Source organism: Cyprinodon tularosa, unplaced genomic scaffold (genome assembly GCF_016077235.1).
Source record: "Cyprinodon tularosa strain WSP-4 unplaced genomic scaffold, ASM1607723v1 ctg177, whole genome shotgun sequence".
In the NCBI taxonomy this organism is placed as follows: domain Eukaryota; kingdom Metazoa; phylum Chordata; class Actinopteri; order Cyprinodontiformes; family Cyprinodontidae; genus Cyprinodon; species Cyprinodon tularosa.
Window position 1 is genome coordinate 921,577 of NW_024038589.1, and position 23,803 is coordinate 945,379.

General features: G+C 36.4%; 1 protein-coding gene across 6 annotated transcripts in view; it reads right to left on the reverse strand.

Moving 5' to 3' along the window:
* Positions 1-7,379: 7,379 nt before the first annotated feature.
* The window catches only part of ano2b (anoctamin 2b), a 132,088-nt gene continuing 115,664 nt past the window's right edge, over positions 7,380-23,803 (reverse strand). For all 6 annotated transcript variants that reach the window (XM_038281954.1, XM_038281959.1, XM_038281958.1 and 3 more), the window contains 2 exons: positions 8,883-8,988; positions 7,380-7,952 (listed from right to left, as the gene is read on the reverse strand). In XM_038281954.1, the coding sequence (XP_038137882.1) occupies positions 7,587-7,952; positions 8,883-8,988 (472 nt within the window). In that variant the 3' untranslated portion in view covers positions 7,380-7,586. The remainder of the gene's footprint in view (positions 7,953-8,882; positions 8,989-23,803) is intronic.

Genomic DNA, 23,803 nt, shown 5'->3' on the forward strand with positions numbered 1-23,803 from the left:
GTGAAATTTGCTCCAATATTGTTGCAAAGAACAAGTTTTATAAATCGATATTTGAAACAAAAAAAATGCAAACAGAAATTAATCTTGAAAAATGTCTTGATCAAAAAATACAAGCGCTCAATCTCAAACAATACAATTTTGCTTCTAACATCCATGCAGACCAATAAAAATGTGTCTTTGCTTCTTTCTCCAGAGGAAAAACCGACCCCGAAAGTTAAAAGAAAATGTGATCTGTTGAGTAAAAGTTATAAAAAATGTAATTCCTAAAACTCAATTTCAAATATGAAAAATAAAATCTGAAAACATCAATCTATAAAAAAGAGAAAAAGCGAAATATGAAATATAGAATTAATAAATAAATTCTGAGAAAACAGAAAAGTTTGGGTTTTTTTTACTAAGAAATTTGTCAAAGTTTAATTTTGTAATTGTATTAACTTTGTATTTCCATTTACAAAACAAAATGTTATTTGCCTGCAACAATAGTGAAACATTTACTCTATAGCCTTATTCAATAGAAAAAATAGGATAATTTTTAAATGTCTCAGCATGTCATTTTAAAACAGTAGATCAGTCGACATATTTGCATGGGAGGACGGCTGTATAGTTTTGTTTGCTTTTGTTTTTTAGCTATTTAGCGTTTTCACAACATAATGCCTAAATTCAAGTACTAGTTTATTACTTTTCTTTTTTTTTATAAAAATACAAATTTAATTACTTTAACTGACATTTAGATTTAATTAGTTTAATTTAACAATTTAAGTACTTTAACTGACCTTTTTTAGTGCTGATGTGGGGCTGGTAAATGTAAAATATCTGTGTTATAAATAGGCCTGTTTGATTCCTAATAACTAACAACCACTTCATATGTCCTGCTGCGTGAATTTAATGCAAAATTACATGAAATCAATATTGCATCATTAACACTTTAAGTGATAGCTCCTTCTATACTAAGATCTAGTTTGAACATTTTGGAATAGTTAACACTTTTTAAAGGGATCCATGACTAGTTGAACATGTGACCTTAATTTTAGTCTGAATATGTCACAAAACATAATTACTTGAACAAATTTAAATTGTTTGTAAGATTTTCTACCCATTGAGGTTTCCCTTTAGTCACCACCACATTGCATGCTGGGTAGAGGTCCTACTGGACTGGAATCGACAGAGTAAACACACGATTTATCACATTGTGTTTGACAGATGTAAATTTAGAAAACACCACACTGCGTCACTTTCTCAAAATGTTTTAATGAGCCGTCATACATGAGAAGCTGAAACAAACGTGATCAACTTGTAATCAACTGCCTAATATATTAGCCAGAGCTAAAACTGTTAACAGAATTTAATATAAAATCAAATCATAGAATAATGAAGGTCTGGTTAAGGTGACAGGAAAGCGTCTTTCAGTCTTTGTAACACATTCGCTGCTTTTATTTCGCAAGAAGGCGAGTAAGGACTCGTACCATTGCCAAATATGTTCTTGAGAAGAACACAGAAAAGTGTGGACTTGGGAAGAACGGGAGCACGCAGCTTAAATATGGGTTAATTGAAAAAGAAACATACTTGTGACATCACTACACGCTCAGCTCGTCTGGAGCAGCATTTCACCTCCTGTTATTAAATATCCATCCATTCATCCATCTTCTTCCGGTTTTCCATGGTCAGGTTGCAGGGGTAGCAGCTTAAGTAGGGAGGCCCAGACGTCCCTGTCCCAAGCCACTTTGGCCAGCTCCTCCGGGGGAATCCCAGCCAGCGAGCATAGTCCCTCCAGCGTGTCCTGGGTCTCCCCCTGGACCTCCTCCCGGTGGGACGTGCCTGGAACACCTCACCAGGGAGACGTCCAGGAGGCATCCTAACCAGATGCCCGAGCCACCTCAACTGGCTCCTCTCGATGTGGAGGAGCAGCGGCTCTACTCTGAGTCCTCCCCGAATGACTGAGCTCCTCACCCTATCTCTACGGGGGAGACACACTATGGAGAAAGCTCATTTCAGCAGCTTGTACCCGGGATCTCGTTCTTTCGGTCATGACCCAAAGCCTACGATCATAGATGAGGGTAGGAACGTTATTAATAGTTTCTAGATAATAATAAATTCATACATTTTTCATTTAGTGGGGGAATAATAATAAACACAGTCAGATAAACACAAATCAAATGAATATTTTGCCAAATAAAACAAAAATATTGCCATCAAAGCCAGCACCAATTTTTTCAGAATCAAACTGAAAAGTTTTAATATTACTCAATGCTAAAGGAACCCATTGCTACAGGACTTAGCAAGTGTTAGTTACCCAAAATATATGACATTGTGAACACTATAGCAATGACACTATTGCAGTATTTATTTTCTCAAATAAAGTCTGTTGTTACAAATAATTATGGATCCCTTCAAGGTCTGAAATTTAAAGGATTGAAATGCTGTTTACACATTTCCAAGACCTTTTGGAAACCACATGTATTTTTGTTTGTTAAATTATTTATTTATTTCTTAAGATATGCAGATTAGGTTTATTGGGTGTTTTACTTTACCATATAAATCTATTGGTTACATTTTTAGTTGTGTCTGTGCTCTGATGTGACTTTCCCAGGGTCTGTCCACCTCATGGAATGGAAATGGCCTTACCATCCATTAGAGCCAAACACCACAAAAAAGAAAGTTTCATGTTATACTTGTCTGTTTTGGACCAATGAAATTAATGAGTTCGTAATTCTGTTTTAGTTGGATGGATCTTAAAACTTACTGACAAAAATCACGTGCACATATAACGACGCATGAGGAAATATTCACATTTTCAATAGAGCTAGAGCCTAAACCATATTCATTGATAAACATACAAGTGGAGCTTTTATTTTTACTTTCAAACAGTCAAAAAATAATTTTCTTTCAAAATTACAAATCGGACTCGCTAGAGGATTTAAGGTTTCATTAGACGCTGTGGTAATTGGTATGTTTAACTCTCTGGCACATGGGCATACAGATGTCATAATGACCTTTTGACGGCGTCAGTTGGTCTGAGAGGTAAATTACGAGATGTTCAATGACTTGGAAGGATCATTGCATCTTCTTGGAACAGAGCAGAAACTGGTAGACCACCCAGACTCAAGCGTTGGTCCCTATCCAATTTCAAATGTTGTCTAGGCTGACATGAGCCAGATCTTAGGTTCTCCACTTTTCAGCAGCATGTCTTTAGGCCAATTCACGCTTCTGAAGCCTCTGCAACGTCCAATGTGTCTCAGTGTGCGACCACGCCCCCCCACGCAGATGTTCTGCAACCGTTGTCGTACACCTCAAAAACATCCTGATTACGCATCGGACGGTCGCAAACCCGCGCAGACAAAAAGCTGCCATGATTGGTCCTTGGTATGCCTTTCCGGCTGTCAGTGTGGTCGTCCTTCTCGATTCGGTGCCAGGGTGCGCCATTTTTAAAAACCAAGGAACAACTACAATGGATAACCTACACGTCCTCCTTTGTCTTTTTGCCAACTCCATTAACAGAACCTGTTCCTCTTCGATGTCTAGAAACTCTAGATCCATCTCTGTGACCGTCAAACCTTGCAGACGCGTCATTATTGTTTTGGAAGATAAACTCTCCCACCGGCATCCGCAGAAGTTCTTGTGAGTTGTCAAATAGGCTCCCCCTTGCACTTTGGCGGGAAACTTCTGTGCGTCCATAGAAATTCCAGACCAAAGTTGCAGAAGCATACCATCAAAACTGGTTCACGACCAGAACCAAGCGACATTTGATGTGTGCGGTTGCAGAAGTATAATCTGCCCTTTAGTGTACATGTACGCTGTATGTATCCGACCAGTGTTTATTTCTCCATCATGAGAGAGGAAGGTCAATTTTATCAATGTTTTTGAGAAACAGACAGGTGGGTCCTGTTGATCCAAAGTAATAGTGGTATTGGCAACCCAAATTTCTTTACCCTACTTAAGGTACATTCACACTGAAAGTGGTGCATAGTCCAGGTGGTTCGCCTGCCGTTGGTTAATTATATTCTGCCTCTGTATCGCTTCCAGTTTGCCCAGACCCCCAGGTGGAGTGCTTCCCAGTTCGCTCCACCCCATCTTGTCTGCTCACCTGACTTTGGCGGATATGTTTCCAAAGCTGAACAAGCATCAGGGCCAATATTCCTGGGCCCACCAGATAGCTAGTGTCAGGATGGATCGATTGGATCATACGGTTAGTTTTTGGCTAAGAAAGTTTGATCTCGGCATCCCTCATCTACCCTGCATATCATCCACATACAGTTGGATATTTTAACATGACCTGAACTGACAAAACATTGCAGATTCTCCAACTACTGATCTCCTTTTATGGGTCATTTGCATTGCTTGAATTGCTTAGTCAATCTTGAAAGCAAATTTTCTAAAGCATAATAGGAAAATCACCTGATCACTCCATGTGAACGTACCTTAAGACACCACCCACCTGTGTTGTGTAGAATGGATCCAGTTTGCTGGTTCATAACGAAAGATTTTGGTCATCCTTATAGGAAATGAGAAAGCACTGCACCGAATCTGAGTTGTTTGGAACCTCAAATGGATGTCAAACCCTTTGTTCATAACACCATCTGTTTAGTCGTACTGCAAACTTTCTTATCCAATGGACCTAATATTGTAGTTCTTCTAATACAGGATCATGATCTACGGCAGATGCTATCCAATTGGTTTTCCAGAACTTTTTTCAAAGAGTAAATATTTCAAAACAATATTCCTGTTAGATAAAGTAGCAGATAATTGAGCAATGTCATACTTAACTATTTATTGTAAAAATATTATCTAGGAGGTAATACAAGCCTACTTGAACTTGACATCGGCAAGCCTTGACATTTATCCATGGACAAACAACACAGTAGGTTCTCTTAAATACTGAGTAGAGTGTTTTACAAAATTTACAGAAAATGATCAAAACTATCTGAAATAATTAAGACAATTACTTTTTCCTCCACTACAGCTTGTAGAATACCTAAATATAAAGCTCAGCAATAAGAACCCCACTGCAAAAACAATGGATCCAAAATGCCAGCGCTGCCAGTATACATGACGAGCTGTGAAGCTGTTCTAAAGTTTTCCCTTTACGCTAGCTAAGGTATCATTAGCGATTATTCTATAGCATTTTTAGCATAACTACAGTTCCAATTCATTTCAACTTTAGCATGCAAAACTTTTTTCTATGTTTTCCAACAGCCCTACAGTAATAATTTAACTGTCCGTTTAAAAGCATCAGATGTACAGTGCCTAACATTACCACAGTTTGTCACACTATCTGAGAGACCAACACAAGGTAGCGTGTTTTATGGGGGAAATTTTGTTTCGTTATTTATTGCTGGAAGCAAAGAACATGTTTTGTGAATGGAAATTTGTGAAAAAAAAAAATTTTTATTAAAAAAAACGTTTGTATTTTGACAACTATCATTAAGAATTGTATTATATTACATTTATAAATATATACATACTTTTTTATCTTCTCAGTGTTATTTTATTTTTTTAATTTATTTACTTTTTTACTTCTGTGGACAGTCTTTCCTGTGGAGTTAGGAGCGAGGATGCTTTTTTATTAGTCTGCATTAAAGTTAAATTGGTCAAGAGCGTTCATTTAGACTGAGCTTGATGTGAACAGAATGTGATCTCTGAAACGTAATTTGAAAGAAATGCAATTTGTAAAACTATCTGTACAACAAAATAAAAAAAAAGAATAAAGCATACATTATGTCAAACTTTGAAAAATAAATAAAAAAAGGTGCGAAAACCCTCGATACTATTTTTTTTTTTCGTTTAAAATGTTTTTTGAAGCTTTATTTCTACAACTGATGTATATATGTATAATTTTTCTTTTTTTTTTAATTTCCACTCATAAAATGTGTTTGATTTTCTTTTTTTTTTTCCTTTCTTTTTTTTTTTGCTTCCAACAATAATGTAACGAAATTAACTCCATAATAATTGAACACTCAACAAAAAAAAATGTATAGTTTTATAAATGTTAAAGTATAAACTGTCTGTGATGTGAGGGACTGTAGCAGGGAACAGTGCATCAGCAAGGACATGAAGAAAGGATATATTTTAATGAAGGGAAAGAAAAAAGGAACTTAAATCCAACTCTGATATACACAGATTTATCGTTTGGATGACTGTTTTCCAGAGAACATTAGAGAAAAAACAACATAAAGACCAGGAAGGAGAGAAATTCGCCACGAACAGAGACATTTTAAGAGAAGCTCATCTTAATATTAATAACTTTATAACACTATAACCTACAGTCATGTTTCATGTCATGGAAATGACACTTTAAGCCCGTAAGGCATAGAAAGAGAGCTTGTCATGAAGATTTTTGTCGTTTAATATTTTTGTGATTTTGCGCACCTTCATTTTCTGATTTTTTTATCCTAAATGTTATTTTTGTGAAAGTAACTACAAAAGTAATCAGTAACTAATTACACAGAAGTTGATATTTTCTAAAGAAACATTTTATAAAGGTAGCCTGTGATATGAAATACATCACATTTCTAAAATAACTTGCCTAACTCTGCTTAACATTATTTAATGAGGATCAGACCATTTTAGGTTGTTTTTGTGCAGATATATAACATAACTTTAAACACCTTTAAACATTTCAGACGGACTGAATACAAAAGCAGGGAACTCTATCTATGCCATCTTGTCCTTGCAGAAATATCAAACATTTGCTTCTCATTTAGAGAAACCAGTAGTACCAACCACAATTATGCACTACTTTGTGTTGGTCTATCACATAAAATCCTTAAAAACCTTTACATTTGTAAGTAAAACAAAATACTTTAGGACTGTTAATCGTTCTAAAAATTCGTAAAGTACCTTTTAAAAAGCTGACGACTCCACATAAAGGTATTAAGTAGAGAGATCCGTTATTTCCTAATTAAGGATTGATGTGGTTTGTCTTTAATTACCATAAACACAGTGAATGTAGCTCAGCTCCGTCGCATTCACAGCTGCATAAGTAAACGTCGTTCTCTATGGCTCATAAGATTATTTTTTAGCTTCACAGATCATGGAAATGTTTTACTACACCTTGGAAAGAGGTGAACGGCGTTGGCATGTTTCCCATCAGCACACGACCAGCAGCTTTATCATCACAATGAGTTCACGTAAACTGTTCAAAGTTATCTCTGAAAGAGGAGAAAAACTGTCCAAAATGTGGAATGTTGTGAGAGCTACAAAATCTGTAAACATAAATACATAAAGTAGGAAAAATTACAGATCAGACAGCCCTAATTTTAAGCCATGATGTCTGTCAGTGTTCATGATGGTTTAGTGTTTCCTATAGAACCTGATCGATCACTTATTCAACCTATTATTGTAATTATTGCTTTTCTACGCTATGAAGCTCATACGCCTCGGGTGAACAGTCGTGTGAGTTGGAACGGAGCTCTCACGCAGCCGTTTGTTCATGATCGGCGCGCCGAGGCCAGCGAGGACGGTTTAACCCACGCACTGCTGCGTCACACACACCAGGGCACAAACAATACAGGAAACACGCAGGAAAATGGCCGAGTCCCTTCAGTTAAGCCCCTGTTTGAGCTGAATCCCACCACTTGGCGCGGCCCATGTCACACCGCTGTGTGTTTTGAGTTTGCGTTCTCTTTCCTGGGCAACGAGGAAATCTTCTCGCTGAACTGGCTGAAGCTGGCAGCCCTGCATCTCGCCCTGGGTCCGTCCGGAGCCGTGGGGCCCGACGGTAGAGTACTGTATCTGCCCAGAATGGGGAAGGCCTGCCCTGCGCTGGGGGATTGGCTTTTGGGGTGGAGGGTGGCGTCCTTGACGAAGAGGCTCTGGATGAGCTGGAATTTCTCCTTCTCCTCTTGCAGAAACAGGTTGACCAGGAGCTTCTTCTCCCGCTTGAGCTGCTCCACGATGGTTTTGGGAACGTCCGGGATCACCCAGGCGACGATGAGGCTCAGGAACATCACCAAGTTCTAAAGGGAAGAAAGGAAGCGAGATAATTCAGACACTGACTTCAAATACATGCTGAACTTTCTCTTTTTTCAGCCTTTTTTCCTTTAAATAGCCAGGGAAAGCTTCTGATGGTTAATTTACAACCTTTGATTACAGTGGACATCCATAAAAATTACTTTCTACAAATGTGGGATTAATAAATTTACTTTTTTCATTCTATATTTTCTGCTCAAACTAAACCTGAAGAATGTAACCATAAAGTCAAAAAAGTTTGCTGCCTGGAGAACATCGTCCCAACTGTGAAGCACAGAGGAGGCAGAATAATGATGTGTGGTTGTTGCAGCAAATAGGACTGGTGCATTTAAAGTTAGAATATTGCAGTTTACAAAAAAATTAACATGTTATATTATTTAATTTGTGTAGTTCATTTGTGTTTCCTGTTTGGAATTATAGATTAAATTATATGGAGTGAACTTTGTTCCATTATTATTGCAAGCAAAGAACATATTTTATAAATTGAATTTTGAAAAAAATGCAATCCAGAAATAAAAAACAAAAAATCAAATCAAATCAAAAAATAGTTTAAGGGGAAACAGAGCCTTTTTTGTTTTTAAACTTAGGAGCAATTTAACTTTGCTTTTAGATTGACTTTCATCAATTGCATTATTTTCAAACTGTGTTTCACAGATCATATTCCCCTTTTTTTAAGCCCAATACAAATGCTTACTCTGGACCAATTAAAATATGCAATTTGTAAAACTCAATCAGGACAAAAAACACTGAAAATGTAAAAAAAAAAAAAAAAAAAATGTGATCTTGAAAAACAATTAGAAAACATTTTAAAAAAAACAGATTCAATCAAATACATTTTGAGAAATCGAAAAAATTATTCTTAAAGCCAACTTTGGAACAGAAGACTGAAAAGAAAACATTAGCTGAACAAGCCATACCTGAAACAAAATGACGAAGGCCAGTCTCGCAGATAGGACACACCAGTACTGCTTGGAGAACTGGTAGGCATCTGAGGACCAGGGAGGTTCTCTGTAATCCTTGTAACTAAAAGAGAAACACAAGCATGATATGTGACGTGTGAAAGCAGTTTTACATGTAGCTTTGTAGGCCTGATGCAAAATATCAGTTAGCTTTAGTGCAAATGACCTTCAAAACTTAAAAAAAAAACATGTTTCTTATATTATTTCCCTTCCATGTGCTGAATATATGTCAGTGAACTCATCACAATCATGGTTCCTAAGCAAAGTTTTAGGTGATTCTTGTTGTGCCATATGCCATGATCATGGTTTTTGAACATGGTCTGCTCTGGTCATCTTGACATGATGACCAGAGAAAAGAACGCAGCTTTTTGAGTCAATGATTCACAGGCAAGTCACAGAAGTGTGACCAACCAGCCCCCTCTTTGTGAGGACAGTAAAAACCACACAACACAAAGGGACCCAGGCCCAAAAAGACCAAGATCTCTAGAATTATCAACGATAAGTCATCATGGTGACCTTTTCAGTCCCAAACTGCTGCAAAACAGACTGTTGCAACACATTTCTCTTGAGTTGCAGAATTTACAGAGCCAGACTGGATGAGAAGGCCTCCTAAGGATCCCTGGTGTGAGCCCAAATGGACAAAGAAACCCCTTTCTGTGCTAAGCTACTCCTGGATGAATCTCAACCTTCCAAATGGACATGGAAAAAAAGGTTTGCAGGTCTGGCACAATTAGGGACAGAACAAACACTATGGGCCGGATCTATCAAAGGTTTGCGTGTATAAAAACGTGAGCTATTTCACTGCGCACGCTAAAAAATGTACAAACTGATCTATCAACAGCGTGCTAAAAGGATTTGGTCTTTAAAACATGCTAAATAGCGCCTCTTATCCATTTAGTACTTTTTCTGCAATGAATATGCAATATGAGGCGTTTACACGCAAAAGTGCGTCTTGTGGGAGGAGAACATGTAAATATATTAATTTAGCACTCGCAAAGTGATTTATCAAACCTGAAAGCAATTTTGCTCACGGTATCTGACTCTATATTTAACACGTTTCAAAAGAAGGTGCAAATGGTCTGTATGCGTAATTGCGCACACATGACAGCGGTTATTGTTGCAAGAAGGAGACATTGAAATGAAGCAAGGAGACGCAGATAACGCATTTTTTTCACTCCGTGTGAATATTTTTGGAATGACTGAGGAAACGATCATCAAAACATATCGTCTATCCAGCATTTCCATTCTGGAGCTGTTGGGGGAACTCCGAATGGATTTGGAGCCAGCCACAAGGAGGACCCACGCAATACCAGATATCACAAAACTCCTTGCAACATTGCATTTTTTTGCATCTGGGTCATTCCAGTGTACGGTTGCAGCGAGAGCTGGGATCTCCCAATCTCGTTTTTCAGAAGTGCTGTCCGACGTTCTAAATGCCATGTCGCCCTGACGCCCTAACGGAGAACCCCGACCTCCCCCCTGCACCTGTGGAGCAACATGCCAATGATGCGGGGATGCGCAGTACTCTCATCCACAGTCACCTCCTGTGTGCCATTTGGTATATGCATTTTTCTACAGGCCAATACAAAACACTAGTTTTTTTTTTTTTTTTTACTGCAGTGAAGTAGAAATTCAGCCACATACCACCTTAGGGAATAAGGGTCGCCAAAGTTTTATATATATATATATATATATATATATATATATATTAGTGCTGTCAATCGATTAAATTTTTTTAATCGCGATTAATCGCATCAATGCCTGAGTTAACTCGCGATTAATCGCATTTTAATCGCTAATTTTTTTTCTGATTGAAAATCATTTAAATACTCTCGATGACATACAAAAAATACATACAGGCTAGGTTTGTGGCAATGTTCTTTTTTTAAAATGAAAACAGGTCACAGACACTGATTTATGCCATAGAAACATATGGCAAGAAGATGGGGAGCCATGTAGCAAAAAATAACAAATATGTAGCCAAAAAAAAGGCCCTGAAAACAGGCTGATGTAAAAGACAGTCTTTACAGTTAATACAGTCTTTTGAACAAAGACAAGCATTTTACCCTACTGCTATAAAATGCAGTAGAGTTAACATTAGATGTTAATTAACCAAGATAATAATGAACAATTTTCAATCAATACATCAAAATAGTCTATGCTCTAGAAAGTTACTTTTCAGCCTCTTAACAAAAATGAGAACACACACACCCACTCACCCACACACAGACACACCCACCCACACACGATACCGACCTGTGACGTACACAGACAGCAAGAGCACCGTAGCAGATTCCATTTCACCTCAGTACGGTAATCTGTTTTCTCAGCGTATTTCAGGTTGCTACTAGTTACCAGACACTCAACTTCTTTGTTGGTGGTGGGGCTTAAAGAAAAGGCACTAGCGTCACCCAGTGTATGAGCGTCTTTTTTCCTTGAGGAGCTCCGCTCTCGAAGCCTATGAGAAATGCATAGACTGGGGGAAAATAGCCCCGCCTTCCCGCAGGCTGCAGCGGGATGTACTTGGAAAATTGTACCATAAAACCACATAGCGTTAATCTCACGTTAAAAAAATTATCGCCGTTAAAATGGCCTCGCGTTAACGCGATAATAACACGATAATTTTGACAGCACTAATATATATATATATATATATATATATATATATATATATATATATATATATATATATATATATATATATATATATAGATAGATATATTAATATTTTCTTTTTGGAGGGGGTGGGGGTGTCACTGTAAGATTTAAATTTCTTAATGCACTAGTTACAAACTACAAACTACTTTGCCGCAAACCACAAAACGCGCAAAACCATCATTTAAATAGGGCGTCTCCAACAGTTTTGCACCTGCCACCAGTTACACATTCGCTGTTGTTAAATCACCCGCAAACCATGGTTCAGCCCCTCGCGCAAAATTCCAGTTTGCGAGCGCAAATTACTGCACGCAAAATTGGATCTTGATAAATCCGGCCCTATGTCTTATGATGATGTTGATCATTTCATGTGTTTACTGATGTGTAAAGACAAAGCTAACAGGATTTACTGCATGCTATACTATGCTACAGTAACATGTTTTGAGCTGTTGCTGAAGCACTGATATAACATTAGTGTTCATATGTTCCTCAGATGCTCATTACATTTCGATTACCAAGTATGACCAAGAGTCATTTAGTGGAATCCTGATGTCTATTCGATGCTAGCTATTTCAAAAGGGTAAATAATCCTGTAGGTAAGGGTTACTGGTTCCTGAGTAAGCAAATCACTTATTAAAACATTATTTGGCCAAAAATGTCAATCCTCGTGGATTGAGGTCTCAAAACATTCAAAGTTCTCTAAATTAGTAAAAGACTGATTTGATCACATCCCAAATTCTTTCAGATAAACTTTGGTTTTCAAACACAGATCCATCTTAAACTGTAATATGGTTTGCAGCCATGTTTCCCCTTCTTCTTTGTACATAGTAGTTTAGTTTAATTGAGCTTCACTAGTTTTAGTTAAGAGTTTAAACTGAAATATGTTTGACTTGGAGCTGAATGATTTTTGCTAATAAACTCTTATATTTTGAACAGAAGTTGTGGTGAATTTATTCCATGTATGTGCAGAGTTAACTGTTTGACCATGATTAGTGCTCGAATCACTCTTTCATTTATTATTTTAACACACAGCTAGTAGGGCATATGTTCATAAACAATACATAACAGCTGAAATAATATCTGATTAAATAAGATATTTACCACCCCGACCGGGGAGGGCAATGACTATCTTAAAGTATCAGAAATATAAATTCCCAGCTGGCTGGGAATTGAATATAACAGTTATTCACAACATAAATATGGCATCAAACCTGGATTGGCATTTAATATAAATCCACAACATTCTGAAAAGTAGAATGGTGGGCAGATCTTTTAGTTAGCAGGCTCCTCTCCTGTGGAACCAACTACCAGTTATAGCCTGTGAAGCAAACACTTTTAAGAACAGGCTTAAACATTTTTGTTTTGATAAAGCTTATAGTTAGAGTGAATCAAGTTATCCTGAGCTATCTCTATAGTTATACCACTATATGCTAAGACTGCTGGAGGACATGGGGACCACTTTTCTTCTCTCCCTTTCATTCTACTTTTATTCTCCGATTCCCAAAATGAGACACAGCAGCATGAAATATGGAGACTGAAAACTATTTTACTCGATACTCTGTGGACATGCCACTAGGGCCTGATGGAAAATGTTAGTTAGCATTAGCGTAAACTAGCTTAACAACTTTAAAAGGAAAGATTGTAAATACATGACTTTCATGATTACTTTTGCTTCCTGGTAATAAATGTATGTCAGTGCATCGCAGCTCTCATCACAATTATGGTTTATAAGCAAATTCATAAACGCAATATTTCTCAGAAATGAAGCAGAACTTTGAAGCAAACATTTGTTGATGTCAATAAATCCTGCTTATGACAGCCAAATGTACATTTACATTTATAACATGAAAAAAGGAAACATTATTGTTTTCCTTTTCCTTAGTAAAGAAGATCAGTGATTTAGGGACAGAAACACAATGGGGCTATTGTTTGGAAACCCCCATTTGGTTTGAATTTTTTTTAAGCTGGACTAGACAGATGTTAATTAAAACAGTGCTCTCTGTCTTTTTGCTTCAGAGTCAAGGTGCAGTGGATGTTATTCAAGTTATTTTGTTTGCTTGCTTTGCCATAAATTATCTCTGCAGTGCAGGCAAAATAAACTGCAGATGACCTGAAACGCATGATGAGCAAAGAGCCAACATGCTCAGACGGAAAGAGAAGAAGACCTAGAAGGTGGGATGGAGAGAAAGATTATGTGAATTAGACAATGGAACATAGATTGAAGCATTTCAGGTTTAAGACAAAGGCAAATTTTATATGGCTACAACTTGAATTAAGTATTTTCAGTCATTTTAAATAATGATAGCTGCGGAATTTACATAGTTTTAAACAAAGCTAACTATATACTTTCCTAACTGATGCAACGGTCTGCATGTGTTCAGCTTAGAACATTTTTCTACATTTTCAGGCTTATTAGTGGGAGGTAGATCTTTATCCCTTAAAATCATAATATCCAAACCATTATGCGCTAATTTTAACATACTGATCTAAACAGTTCATATAAAGAAATGTTCTTAAGGAAGTTAAGAAGAAAATAACCAATCGTAATTATATAAAAAAGAAAAACTTTAAGTAAATAAGGTTGGATATGTATGAAAGGCTTCTGGGCAGGAGTCTAAAGACATGCAAGTACAACAACATGTTGAGTCCGTGTTAACGGTAATTCCCCTGTGGGATGTTAAACAAAAAAATGCATTTTTTTCCTTTCAAAGCTTTCCTGGCACAACTCAGCTCATGTGTTAATCTTAAGAGGATCTTTGGACAGAAAATGAATCCTCTCTGAGAACTAAATAGGCAGAAGTGACAGTGATTAAGACACAAAGGCTGTCCTTGTACGTAAATCCATCTACGGAGCAACCATCCAGCTATCATTAAGTTAAATTACTGTGATTGAAATATGAAGACAGAAAACAAAGGACACAAGGAAATAAATCACAGAGAATATTTCTGAACTTTCTTAGAGGAAGAAATTAAAAGTATGGAAATACAAATATAGTATTTTACTAATACTAGATAAAACTCCTTCTATTGGAGTATTTGTCTTTTTGTAAATAAATAATAATTATATTTACCATATAAAAATTTTCTTTGAGGGCAAAAACTAGGAACAGCTTTGGAGGATCTGTTGGACCCAGGGACGCTTTGTTCAAAGTAAATATAGCAACGCGATGAGCTCCGTAAAATCAAAGTCTGCCATTTTCAGGTAAAACGATTTCTAGTGAAAGCTCAGGTGAGCAAAAGAAAACAATTTGCAGATGTTTATGCAGGTTTCGCGTTTGGTGTGAACACAGCAGCAAAGCAGCCCCAGACCATCACACTACCACCACCATGCTTCACTGCTGGTATGATGTACAGTAGTAGCCATTCAAAATTTCCCTACTTTCCTTGATGGGTTCTTGGCTGGTCCCCTAAGATTCATTTTTAAACATCAATCTTTGTACTAAAATATTCTTTCTGTCATTATTTGTGGACATTAATATCTAACGAGAAGCAACATCTCCTGCTCAGACCCTGTAATCCAGTGAAAGGGTGGTCAGGGTAAAAAAATATGGAACAGGGTTGGCTAAAAGCTGGCCAATTAACCCACCCTCTTGGGGAGCAGTGGGCTGCCATTGTGGGGCGCCTGGGGAGCCGTGTGAGGTTAAGGGTCTCGCTCATAGACCCAATTGGCACTCCGTGGGAGTGGGGCTCGAACTCAGAACCTCAGGATTCTAAGCTCTATGCCGTAACCGTGAGGCCTCCACTCCCCTTAACCCTGGTCCTCAGGGCCCAGTGTCCGACATGTTTTAGGAGTTTTCCTGCCTCCTCATTCCTGACATGAATGAAAAGTTGACTAACAGGCTGTTGCAGCCTTGGATGACTGCTGAGGAGGTAATGCCATAATTTGAATCAGGTGTGCTTGATTCACACATCTAAAACATGAAGGAGAGTGGGCCCTGGGGACCAGGGTTAAGAAACCCCGATGTAGACAAAGGAACAATGTTCAGCTTTTGTTTCATCCGTCCTAATAGCCTTTTTTATGAGCTCTTGGAGAATTATGACCAGCAAAAGACCTAATGTTAGAACCCTCCTTTTAGCACACTTGTTTTTCATTAGTAACTGGAAGAAACAGGGTTTATATCTTGTTCTGTTTCCTTTGTAATCCTTCCGGATGAGGTAGTATGAACCGCCGGTCATTGGACCAAAAACTTTTATGTACAATTTTTATGGCTGAGTTTAAAAATAAAAATGGAACCTAGTAGGGGAGTGTTGGCTTAGTGGTTAGAGCAATGCGCTTGTGCTCTGAGAAGGTTGGAAGTACGGTTCAATCCCTCCATGAGGAAGACCCTTAACCACTGATTGCCCCCCAGGTGCTGCACAGTGGCAGCCCACTGCTCCCCAAGGGGATGGGTTAAATGAAGAGTGAATTTCTCCATTGTGAGATCAGTGAAGTTTTACAAAAAATATAAAAAATCACACGGAATTCACTCATTTGGAAAAATGGAACGAGAAGGAAGGATTTAGTGAAGACAGATGCAACGGTCAGCCAATCTTTGGTAAAAACAGAGTGAGACGCATGCAAACAGAACATATGGAGCTAATTTAGATTTATCATGCAAATTATTCTAATTGTGCGATTAGTTCTCTTCATCGTCGCCTAAACACAACTTTTGCATAAAGTACATGCATTCTGCAAACGGTAACTTAACCATTAGTGTGTTGTAACAGTGCAGACATACTTGGTCCTGTGTATATGGGGGAATATTTAACTTTGTATATCTTTTATATATGTCAGAATAAAACCTGCTACCTATCTTCTCCTTCCAGAACTAAACATGCAGCATTTAGTTCCTATGCTCCACTTATCTGGAAAAAAACTTCTAGAAAACTGTAAAAGTGCGGAAAGCCTGAATTCCTTTAAATCAAGACTAAAAACACATTTGTTTAGGATTCGACTGTTCTAGTTAAACAGTTCAACTAAAACACATTTTCTTTAGTCCAACTGTTTTTAATATTCTTTTTTGTTTCTGCATTTATTATTTTATTTTATTTATTTTTTAAGTTTTCCTACTTGCTTTGATTCTGTTTTATCTTCCTGTATTTTAATCATGTAAAGCACTTTGTATTGTCTTTGTACTGAATTGTGCTATACAAATAAATTTGCCTTGCCTTCCCTCCCTCACCTTCTTTCTGTAAAGTTACCAATAAATAAAGACCACCAAAGGAAACACAATATTTTTCTTCTAGAATTTCACCACTACATCAAATATCCCTGCTTTTCTTTATGTTTCTTTACATCCACATCACGTCTCATAGCTCTAAATTCAATTAGGAGAACGTTCTTAAATGTTATGCAGACCAAAATAAAGCTCCCTCTGGGTTAGATAAAGTATTGCACAGAAACGACCAATTAAATGAACGCTTTTTGAAAGTGTTTCATATTTTAGCTACGATGACGGAGCGAAGGAGAGGAACACAGGAAGCTCCAGTTAAAAGCTGACCTCACTAGTTCACCATGTCACATTAATGTGAGCGCGTAACGAGTCGCTCACATGTACACACCCTGCTATGTAGAAATTCCTCTGAAGATAAAACGCTCTGAATGAGTGAGGAGGAAGATGAACACTGAGCGTGTGTGTGTGTGTGGGGGGGCCTTATGATGGCTGACTCCTTCTCCTTATACAGTCAAAAATGAGGAATGTTCTTTGAGAGGCTGAGCTCCTCTCCCCTCTTTTCCCTTTAATCTATTCATCTTTCACTACACAATATTTTACAGCATTTAAGCTGGAGGTCAAACTTCACTTCCTGCCATTGAAGAAATGTTTCAAGCTAATCTTCCTCCGATTCACATATGGAAGAGAATATTTTCATAGACTTCAGCCTCCTTCTGTCTCTCTGTGTGTTTGCTTTTCATATGCTCTATTTTGGGGATATTCATAAGACTCCTCAATGTATGGAGTGAATTCTGTCCCATTATTGATGCAAGTGAAGAATAAGTCTTGTAAAACAAAAAAAAAGGTATTAAAAAAAATCGGAACTTTGAAAATTAAAAAAATCTGTAGTTTTTTCAAATTTCATATATTTCAAAATGTTTAAAACCTTCTTTGTTCATTTTTTCAACAACAAAAAAATTCCAGTCTTTCTTAGATATATTTTCTATATTTCATATTTTGTTTTTGCAAATTTTAGATTTTAATTTTTCTATCTATTTTCAATTAAAGTTTTTCTTCTTTAATTTTTCAATTTTGTTTTTAAATACTTATTATTTTTTCTTTTTTTTTTTTTTTAAAGGGGCAATACCTATAAACAAAAGTAATTTTTTCTTGAATTCAGGAGGTAAGTGAGACACTTTGCTTATGGAAAAAGTCAATTTACCGTACATTTAGAATAAGAAAAACAATAATAACATTGTCTTATTTCAAGTGCATATTATCTAATTGCCTTATTTTAAGAGTGAAAATACTCATTCCATTGGCAAACGATCGTATTTACCTACTCAAATTAAGGGTAAATACACTTAATCTTAGAAATTTGTACTTATTTCTAGATCGTTTTTTCAGTGAGGAAAGAGCGTGAGTTTAGATACTTGGCTAACATTACTATCCCCCAATAGGAAGAAAACTTTACCGCTTTAAGAGGCCGGAAATCAGTGCATGTGTGGGTTTTAAATAAGTCTAATTTTAGATCAATTACTGCAGTTCAGTCTTCAAATAAATAGTAAGGGTTGTTTTATAAAAGGAATACTCCAAGAAAAGGGATGTTCTGTTGAGAAATATTTAAATATTAGGGACAATAATCAAAAAATAACATTTGCAAAGAAAATTATCTGGCAAGAGCAATCAGGTTAATGATCATAAGTCCAATGTTAGTAAATGTAACACTGCCTGGACCTCGACACTCCTCCGTTGCTCAAACAGCTGTACTACGGTTGCAGGAATGTGTTAAAAAAAAAACCTGTACGATGTTAAAGTAAAATAAAATTATCCCGTTTTGAAGCTTTGCTTTAATTACATCGAATATTTGAGTAACAAATGCAGCACTTCTGTAAAAATAAAATAAAATTAGAAATCATCTGACTGAAATCATCCAGTAGTTGGGAAAACCAGCTACTGGATGGTTTCACTTTTCTCTCTCATTTATTGCATTAACACTGTAACAGTACAGGTCTGCAACGATGCGCTTTTTTCTTTTGTGTCTCAGTGAGTTTTATTATCTAAATTTAATCTGATGTGATCAAAAGATTCAAACTGAAGGAAGTTGAGATACAGATTTTTTCAACGCTCATTCATTTGACCCTTTCTTACCAATAATGTTTGTTGGTATTTTTTCAGATAAAGATGCATCCATTTACTGGATGGTGTTAAAAAATACAAAACATAAATTTCATGATTCTAAAAGCCAAGCTTGGGCCCTTATAAATCGATGATTCTTTGCTCACATTTAACTTCTGTTTCTAAAGTAGCATCGTGTGGGACAGTTTGGACTCTTTCTGTCTGTAAAATAATGTTTCTTACTATGGAGCTATCAACTCTGTTTTTTGTTCAGTAAATTAAAACTTCAAATTTAACTTCTTGTGCTTTTTAGAATAAAAAAAAAGGTATTTGGTTCAAATCTAAATGTGATGGATTCAAACATGATTTAGTAAAAGGAGCAAAAACCTCAAATCTGGGTCATACTGTAATGGTTACTGGTTTCTCTCTGATAGTTTAGTAGTAATAATCTTCTGAGCAGAGCTTATCTCTGTAGCTCATGAAATGAGGAGTAAATATTTTCCCCTGACGCACCGAGAACAGATGTCTTATAATAAACCTCCCAATAATCCATAACATAGTTGCTTGGCCTCACTTGACTGCGAGGCGATAAGAGTATAAACACGGCAGCATGATGTCGGCGAGGGGAATTTGCAGTGTGGACACCTAGAGGGCAGATTTGTTGTTCTGTTTATTATTGCAAAAAAAACTAGAGTAATAACTCTCCAGAATGGCTTTGCTCCAGGATTTAAAGTAGTCTACCAACTGGAAACAATAACACCCTACAGGGGGCGCTGTAACCTTCATGGAGGCATTTCTTACTCTATTTGTAGTTGCATTTTTAATCCAAGTTTATTTTGAATTGTAAATACATGATGGCCGGTTCTTCATTTTAAAACTCTTATTTTGTAATAAGACAGGAAATAGATCCTAAGGTTAGAAGCCAAAAAAAAAAAAAAAACATGCAGTCACTTTCACATATTAAAAAGAAAAAACCTCCACTGCATTTCAAAGGAGTCATAACCTTGCATTTTAATTAGTCATTTTTAGAAGTAATGCCTTTTAAAGGCACATAATCATATTATATTCCTAAAAATGAGATTTGAAAATCATGCTGATGTTGATACAATATGGCTTTATAATCCAAGCATCCATCCTGACAGCGTTTTGATAGTCATTTTGAGCCTAAATAGAACCCAGGCTGAAGGCTCGATGAACTGACATAAACAGATGTGGCGCCATCTGCTGGTAGTACCACAAAACTCCCATAAGCCCAGATCATCGTCATTAATGCAGCTACTAAATAAGTCCTGACCACGTAGACTGTGCTGTAAAGCCTTGTTGGAAGCCAACAGCTCTGCCTGGTCAAAGACCAAACCAACCTACTTCTATTTGAAGTTCCAGAATCTATCAAAAGAGGAGTGAAGGGAAGTAAAGTCGGTCATTTGTCGAGGAATTTTTACTTTATAATTTACTAGCATGATTGATACACACAGGATAAACACCAAGTCATAAGATGTGGTCCCTAGGTAATATTAATCAGAATAGGACTAATAGTGCTAACGCCACCATCCTGCAGTTTAGCTTCAGTTTTAAGTTTGCTCCAACAGTCAGACTGTGTTCCTCACACAAATAAAGGTTTATCTCACTTGGTCTAAAACCTTTTTTAGAAAATTTTACTCTTGATCTTGGACTTTTATTATTTATAGTTCCACAATGACTAGCTTCTAATGCTTCTGGTTGTTGACCAATTGTAAGTATGAGCGGTGATGTAATCCCAGTCACATGTTGTTGTTCAGTTCAATTTATTTAAAATACTACCTTATATTCCCGGGGGGAAATTAATTTTTGCAGTAACTCCTATTTTTTGGGGGTTTTTTGTAACGAGTTGTCTTAGGTGTCGATAGCCGTATTTAGGAAGGTTCACCTGTAGAGGTCTGTGTTGCAACGGGTCTGAGGATGCCTCTTACTGAAGACACACTGTTGTTATGGTAAATATACACAAAGTCTATATTTATTTTAAAGATAGCAATTTGTTATTTGTTAATAATGTTATTGCCATTTTTTATTTCCATACTTTAAAATATCGGAATTTTCCCATAACTGTATGATTACATGATTTAAATATAACTTAAATAAACATTATGTCAGCTGTTTTGAGCCAACAATTACTCAGTACTTGTATAGTCATTTTATCTAGTACATTTTTTTTCTTACTTGAGTAATTTCATGGGTGACTACATTCTACTTTTACTTGACTAAAATGAAATAAAGGCAATGAGCAGGTTTTTCCATATATTTAAGAGCTAAATTTACTTTTCCATAATATGCAGAATAAAAGAAAATAAGTAGCACATTGTTTTACTTCCAGCAAGAAAACCTGTCAGAGGTTTTAGACTGTGTAAGAAAAAACTTTAAAAAAAAAAACAAAACTCAGCAACAAAATACTGACCAAGAGGTTAAAACTATGAAAGGATGAGTGACTTTTAGTTGTAAAAAATATCATATTTAATTTTCCTTCTCAGTTACGTTCTACTTGTGTAGATTTATCACATAGGATCCAAATGAATTTTAAAAAGTGTGTGACTTTTCTACTTTTTGAAAGACAACCTTCCTGAAGAGACACGCAGCTTTTAGTTTGCCTGCTGATGCAGAAATGATCTTTTAGTCCTTCATCCTGCTGCTTTTAAATCTAATAAAACATTAAAAGGCTTCTGTCACACCATCTATATTTCTAAAACACCCAGAGTGGATTTTCTTCTCTGCTCTCTCTCATGCCAGCATCTTTCCATGCTGCTTAATCTCTTCGTTGTTATAAAAGAAGCCTCGTTTTTTGCGTTCTTATCTGATCATTTCATCAGCGCTATCAGCCCCCTCTTCCTTTCTGCTGGGTTTGACACTACCAAGCATCCATTCATTGCTCTGTCCTCTGACATGCATTCATCCATACAACCACAAACCCAACATCAACTTGGAAGACAGCAGGGATAAAAAAGACGTGAAGTCCAGGGAGTTTTTCGACATCAGGAGCTGAATGACTGGCCTTTACGTCCAGAAACAGCTGCTGTTCACAGCAATGCACACTATAGACACAGAAACCCTTCTTGGGACATTTGCTACCAATTTCACGCCCGCTAACCGTTGAAGGCGTAAAGCCTCTCGTCATTTTTTCGCCGTGACGTATCACAGTAGTCCAACACAAAGATGGTATTCTTGCATGGCAGTGCTTTGCCACTTTATGTAACTGCAGGTCGACCATAGCTGTCTGTGGGAGCCATCATCCGTGACCTTTCCATCTACTGTGCTTTATTTTAACTTTATAAAAGACATTCTTGCCACTGGCATCCAAAGAAATCAATGGTAGGCTGTCTCTAGATTGTAACACGCTATGTCTGGAATTTAAAAATGACTGCTCTTGGCATTAAGGTGTTTTCAACCTACAACAATATAATAAAGACAACAATAATATAAATATGAACATCTTGAGGATGATCAAACCACATCTTGGACAAGTCTTCAACTTGTATGTTAGATCCAGTTCCAACCAGGTTATTTTAGATGTGATTAATCTATCTCTGTTACAGGGATATGTACCAAAGGCTTTTAAGGTTGCTGTAATTAAACCTCTGCTTAAGAAACAGTCTCTTGACCCAGATGACTTGGTCAATTATAGACCTATATCCAATCTTCCCTTCTTATCTAAAATTCTTGAAGAAGTAGTTGCCAAACAAGTATGTGATCACTTGCACCATAATGAACTTTTTGAAGAGTTTCAGTCTGGCTTTAGAGCTCATCATAGCACTGAAACAGCTCTGGTTAAAGTCACTAATGATATTCTTATGGCCTCAGATAATGGACTAGTATCTGATCAATTTCAGTTTGTTCATGTTAATGACCAATCTTCCTTATGCTCAAGGTTTACCTGTGGAGTACCACAGGGATCAGTGTTAAGACCAATTATTTTTACTATATATTTGCTCCCAAACGGTACAATTATTAGCCCTAATATTTCATGTTAAGTTTTAAACATAAATAAGCAAATTTTTTGTTGAAATGCTAAATCATATTTAGACTCTACAAGCATTAGCTTAAGTCAGGCTTCAACGAGGCAATGTAATTTAACAGATAATTTAGGTGAGTCTTTAAAGTGTCCAAAACTAAAGTTTAAAAACTCTAATCTTTTAAGAAAGCTGACAAAAAAACAGCTATAGTGTACAAGACAACGCATATTCCAATAGCAAAACACAGCAAGGTCTGGATACAACTTTGTAAATTTCTGAAACAATGCTATATGGAGTGAATTTTGTCACATTTTTGTTGAAGTAAAGAATGCATTTGGTAAATGGAAAAAAAACACTTGACACTTGAAAGAAAACATTGAAATGTTTAAATAAAAAAATAGGTCTTCAGCTTAAATTAGCAGTTTTCTCAGATTTAATTATTTATTATACTATAAAATTATTATAATTTTTTTTATTGATTTATTGTTTGACAGACCCAACACCTTATTTTTTTTTTTCTTCATATTTATGTTTTTCAGATTGAGTTTTACAACTTGCATTTTCTTCATTGCATTTCACAGATCACACTCTCTGCATATAAAACCCAAATTAAATTATAAATTAAATGTGTCTTCGCTCCTCATTCCAGACGAAAGCCGCCACAGAAGTAAACAGAATGTGATCTGGGAAACACAGTTTGAGGAGAAATCAATTTGTAAAATTTTATCTGAAAAAAAAAGCTTTAAAAAACAGCAAAGTTTTTCTCAAACCTTTTTTTTTTTACTATTAAATCTTTTCATTTCTGGATTGCAAATTTTTTTTTTCAAACTTCAATTTAGAAAACTTTGTTCTTTCCTTGCAACAAAAACGGAACAAAATTCACTCCATAATACAGCAGCTTTTAATGTAGACCAATGCTGATATAAACCTGATGTGATCAGAAATGATATATTTATTATATATTTGGGTGGTTTGGAATGATAGGAAACGCTTG